At 36.3% G+C, this 2,665-nt stretch overlaps 1 protein-coding gene across 1 annotated transcript; it reads right to left on the reverse strand.

Moving 5' to 3' along the window:
- Positions 1-357: 357 nt before the first annotated feature.
- Positions 358-1,749, reverse strand: LOC108783388 (uncharacterized protein K02A2.6-like). Its single transcript, XM_018551943.1, has one exon. The coding sequence runs from the start codon at positions 1,747-1,749 to the stop codon at positions 358-360; it is 1,392 nt and encodes a 463-aa protein (XP_018407445.1).
- Positions 1,750-2,665: the final 916 nt, after the last annotated feature.

Consider the following 2,665-nt stretch of genomic DNA (forward strand, 5'->3'; position numbering starts at 1 on the left):
ATTAGGATTTGGAGTTGACCTGTAATACTGCAAGAAAGTGCAGAGATGTTTCTTGACTTCTTTCCCCTCTGTCTCGCATTTTGAAAGTGCCCGTTTGAATGTATCTACGAAACGTTCTGCTTGTCCATTAGAACTTGGATGAAACGGTGGAGTATGCAGATGATTGATTCCCTGTAAAAGACAAAAGTTTTGAAACTTTTCTGAAGTGAACTGAGTTCCATTATCTGAAACTAGACTTTCAGGGACACCAAATCTTGCAAAAATTTCTTGAAGAATATCAATAGTTCGCTGAGCTGTGATTGTTTGCGTTGGAACTATTTCAGGACATTTTGAAAAGGCATCGACCAAAACAGGATACTATTCTCCATTTAACGGTCCTGCGAAATCTATGTGAACTCTTTGCCATGGTTTTTCAGGAAGAGACCAGCTTGATAATGGTACCTTGATAGGTGATTTCGCGGCGAGTGTGCAATTTCTGCAATTTCTGACAAATTCTTCTATTTGCTGATCTATCCTTGGCCAATATACGTACGAACGTGCTATGATTTTCATTCGCTCCATTCCAGGATGACCCTTATGCAATTGTTTGAGAATTTGTTGATGGAATTGTTGAGGAATTACAACTCTGTCGTTGAAAAGAAGACATTCTTGAATCACGGTTAGTGAGTTTCGACGGCGGAAAAATGGTTGTAAATCCGAATCATCTACATTCTGAGGCCATGAATTCAAAGTAAAGTTGATAACTTTTTGTAAGATGTCATCTTCTTTAGTTGCTTCCTTGATTTGTTGAAATGTGATTGGAAAGGACTGAAGTGATTCATTGAGGACTGAGAATAAATCTGTTTCCATTTTGACAGAAGCGATTACAAAATCCTCTTCAGGACGTTGTTGATGACTGATTAGTCTTGATAAAACATCCGCATGTCCAAATTCTGTCGTCTTGATGTATTCGATTTTAAAATCGTAAGATAATAATTGAAGTGCCCATCGTTGAAGACGGTTGGCTGTATGCGACGGAATTCCTTTTTTGTTACCAAATATTTGAAGTAATGGTTTGTGATCCGTTTGAAGGATGAATTGTCTTCCGAAAATCATTCTATGAAATTTCGTGACTGCGAAAATGATTGCTAATGCCTCTTTTTCAATTTGACTGTATTTACGTTCTGCTTCTGTGAGACTCCTTGAGGCGTGACTGATTGCCTTGATCGAATGATCTGGAAATCTATGAAGAATGCATGCTCCTAATCCTTCATTTGAAGCATCTGCTGCTACAATAATCTCATTCTGAGGATTGTAGTGAGTTAATAAGAGCTTTGAAGAAAGAATTCTCTTAAATTGATTAAAAGATTCTTGACATTTTGGAGACCAGTTCCATTTAGAATCCTTTTTTAAAAGATTATCCAAAGGACGTCTAAGAATGTGCATATTTGAAATGAAACGTGCATAATAATTGATTGCTCCTAAAAACGAACGTAATGTGGTTAAATTATGTGGTTCAGGCATGTTTTTAATTGCTTCGACTTTTGTAGGATCTGGATGTAATCCTTGTCCATCGATGACATAACCCAGATAATTGATCTGTGTAGTAAAGAAACAACATTTCTCTATTTGCAGATGTAGACCATAATCCTTTATTCGCTCTAATAAATAAGTTAAGTTTTGATTATGCTCTTGAACTGTAGCTCCACCCACAACAATATCATCAATATAAGCAAAAACGTTTTCTAGTCCAGATATCATTGAATCCATGATTGATTGAAATTCACCTGGAGCTATGGTGACTCCGAAAGGTAAACGATTATAAACGTATAAACCTCTGTGAGTATTGATTGTTAGAAGATGCCTTGATTGTTCATCTATTTCAATTTGAAAAAATGCGTCTGACAAATCTAACTGGCTAAAATACTTACAGTTTGACAGTTGCGAAAATATTTCATCTGGTAGTGGAAGTGGGAATGGATGACGATTAGGTTCCAATGATTCGTTAAGTCCAGTTGAGAAATCCGGACAGATCCTAATCTTTCCATTTTTTTTTCTTACTACAACTATTGGAGTTGCCCAGTCTGAATACTTGATTAGTGAAATGATTCCATTTTGTTCCAGTCTTGTAAGCTCTGCGTCGACTAAAGGTAAAATTGCGTAAGCAACCGGTCTCTTAGGTCTGAAAATAGGTTTTGAGTTATTTTTTTAAATTCAGTTTGACTTTAGTTTTCGTGCAGCGACCTAATTGAGAGGAAAAGACCTCTTTAAAATTTTCTTTAATGAAGGATATATCAAAGTGCGTCGAATCTGCTTGAGAATGGATTTTAGAACAGAAGCTATTGAGACTGCATTGCCATAAATCGAAAGCTGCGATCCAATCGAGACCCATGATGTTGAGATCCGAATTTGCTGTTACGAAACATAGTTGTTTGATAACTCCGTTCAAGGTTACTTCACAATTAATTTCTTCATTGAAATTGATCTGATTTCCCGACGCGTCACGTGTGACATGAGACGTTGAACAACCTTTAGGCTTTCCCAACAAAAACCAAATCTTTTCTAATATAATGGTAATATCTGATCCCGTATCAAGTTGCAGTTTAATTGGTTGATTATTGATCGAAATATTCACAAATTTGCGAGTAAGATTTGAATTAACTTGATTGACCTTAATCGTCTTGAC

Source organism: Cyphomyrmex costatus, unplaced genomic scaffold, assembly GCF_001594065.2.
Source record: "Cyphomyrmex costatus isolate MS0001 unplaced genomic scaffold, Ccosl1.0 scaffold1498, whole genome shotgun sequence".
Classification (NCBI taxonomy): domain Eukaryota; kingdom Metazoa; phylum Arthropoda; class Insecta; order Hymenoptera; family Formicidae; genus Cyphomyrmex; species Cyphomyrmex costatus.